The sequence below is a fragment of the Curcuma longa genome, unplaced genomic scaffold (genome assembly GCF_044706935.1).
Source record: "Curcuma longa cultivar G26 ecotype Majalengka, Jawa Barat unplaced genomic scaffold, ITB_CL_G26_1.1 contig_14017, whole genome shotgun sequence".
NCBI classification, from domain to species: Eukaryota; Viridiplantae; Streptophyta; class Magnoliopsida; order Zingiberales; family Zingiberaceae; genus Curcuma; species Curcuma longa.
Window position 1 is genome coordinate 26,822 of NW_027429629.1, and position 2,168 is coordinate 28,989.

Sequence of the window (2,168 nt, forward strand, 5' to 3'; positions counted from 1 at the left end):
TAATATATAATTAATAAAATAAAGACACTATAAATTAAATAAAGATATTTTATTGAATCAAAATAAAAACATTTATGAAATTGTAAATTAAATAAAAACAACTAAAAAAGCTATACATTAATTAAAGATACTTATTTGAATTAAATAAAAATCCCAACTGTAAAAAGTTAGATAGCAAAATGGCAACACTTACTCAAAGCAAATAAAAATATTTAATAAAACAAAATAAATGCAAATTAAATGATAGCATCTGTAACTTTTAAAAATTTATATGTGAATATTATTTTGATTAAATTATTTTAAGATAACAGCAGAAAGAGACCTTCATCTAGCATAAAGAGATCTCACACTAATTTTGTCCCGTATAACATTTCTGTTTCTTAAAGTGATCCCCTATCCGACTTTATCAGTAGTGCTATAATTCTTTGCTTAGTTTAATCAACATTGATTGACCACACTATAAGCTGCAGATTAAAGCAAACTATAATTTAAGTCATACAAGAGTAAAGTTTGATACAGATACAGGTCAAGAAGCAAAAGAGAAGGATAAAACAGTCGTAACGAAAAGGCTGATGAAAGAAAGAAAAAAAAAAAAACAGAGAGGCTTCTGTTTGACGCACTGATGAGGAGACTACGAAGGAAAGACAAGGACGGAAAAGTCAAATGCATTTTCTAAAGTTGACTTTTTTTTTGTTGTTGAGTCGCCATCTTTTTCATCCCTTGTTCTTTAGTTTTGATGGAGATGGTGGTCAGGCTTTGGACACGACAACGGTGTCTTTGGCAGCGTCCGCGGCGCCGCCATTGGCCATGGCGGAGTGGGCAGAAAGGGCGGAGGCAGCGGGGGAGGAAGGGGGGTTACATGAGCTGGCGTTAGGTAGGGGGTGGAGATGGCTGTGCGTGGCGGAGGACGAGGAGAGGGGGCGGTGGAAGGAAGAAGTAGCGGAGGAGATGGCAGAGGCAAGGGAGATGGGCATGAGGCAGAGGCCCTTCCCTTGGAGGTACTGCATGGCCGAGCCCATATCTTCCTCCATCATCTTCGCCACTTGGTGCTCCGTCACCGTCAAGCTGTCGCTGCTACCACCGGTGGCGCCGACTGCTCTCCCCGCGCTACTCTGCCCCTGTTCATTATTGTTTTCCCATCACACCGTCAGTTTCTCCGTTGATCACGCTAATGAAATCACAACATTCAAATGAAGCTAAAGATATTCTCCTTTTTTTTCTTTGAATTAAAAACAAAGAAAGCCAATAGGGTAATTTGGAGAATTCAGAAGACAGCATGCGTGCCGAAGCTAGTGCTTGCTTTTTTTTCCGTTCCACAGTTGTCGCCATCACAAGGTTAATAATTTTGACGTAACAATCAATTAAGTAAGCAATGAAGCTCGAAGAAAGAAGGGGAAAAAAGTAGAACCAGGGAGTACACAAGGACATTAGAATGCCCCCTCAGAAGACATATCAGCCACGAGTGGTGCAACAGCCGCCGCCCCACCTAACCTGCTCATGCTCAGAACCTGTTCAATTTGCATGCTAATCAATTTCAAGTTTTCAACATCATTTTACTTTATATCTGATTATTCATCGTAAAAAAGTATTGAAGAATAAAAAATCTACACAATACTTTCTAATTTGTTGCGAATGCCATGCGTTTAATTAACATGGTTTGATTTGCTCAGCTTCTTCTACTTTTATCGTAGGAAATTGCAGGTGTATTAAGAGGAGATAAGTAGGATGAGAAATTGCCTTGACTTGAAGTTGGAGGAACTTAACGTAGTCGATGATCTCATCCAGCATCGACGCCTTATCCGTCTGCAAAGTCAAGTAACAGGCTTTTGATTACCATCAAAACATAATTATTGCACCTAAAAATAGCAGTAATGACAATAAAAGAAACAGTTTGATATAGTGGGTGTTCTTCGTGGGAGTGCGTGGCCGACATGACAGCCGACCAGGGATGTCTCGAGCGAGACAATACAACTGCAATCGTAATCATAATGAAGATATCTCATATAAAATGACACGGTAGATCCTTGCAGTTGACAATCATATCCTCTTCATTAAATTATTCCAGCTTTCTAATTGATTTCTTAATCATCAAAAACTTATCATGTTGTTTGTTCTCCGCACGAACTCCTCAAATGAATAAAAATAATATATACTATTCAATTTTTATG

At 38.4% G+C, this 2,168-nt stretch overlaps 1 protein-coding gene across 1 annotated transcript; it reads right to left on the reverse strand.

Annotated features, from left to right (window-relative positions):
• Nucleotides 1–462: 462 nt before the first annotated feature.
• LOC141816026 (bHLH transcription factor RHL1-like) lies at nt 463–1,823 on the reverse strand (the record flags this gene model as incomplete). Its single annotated transcript, XM_074703859.1, has 3 exons — nt 463–1,112; nt 1,437–1,508; nt 1,738–1,823. Coding segments are annotated over 3 exons (521 nt in total), but the record flags the coding sequence as incomplete, so codon positions are not given.
• Between the last annotated feature and the right edge of the window lie 345 nt (nt 1,824–2,168).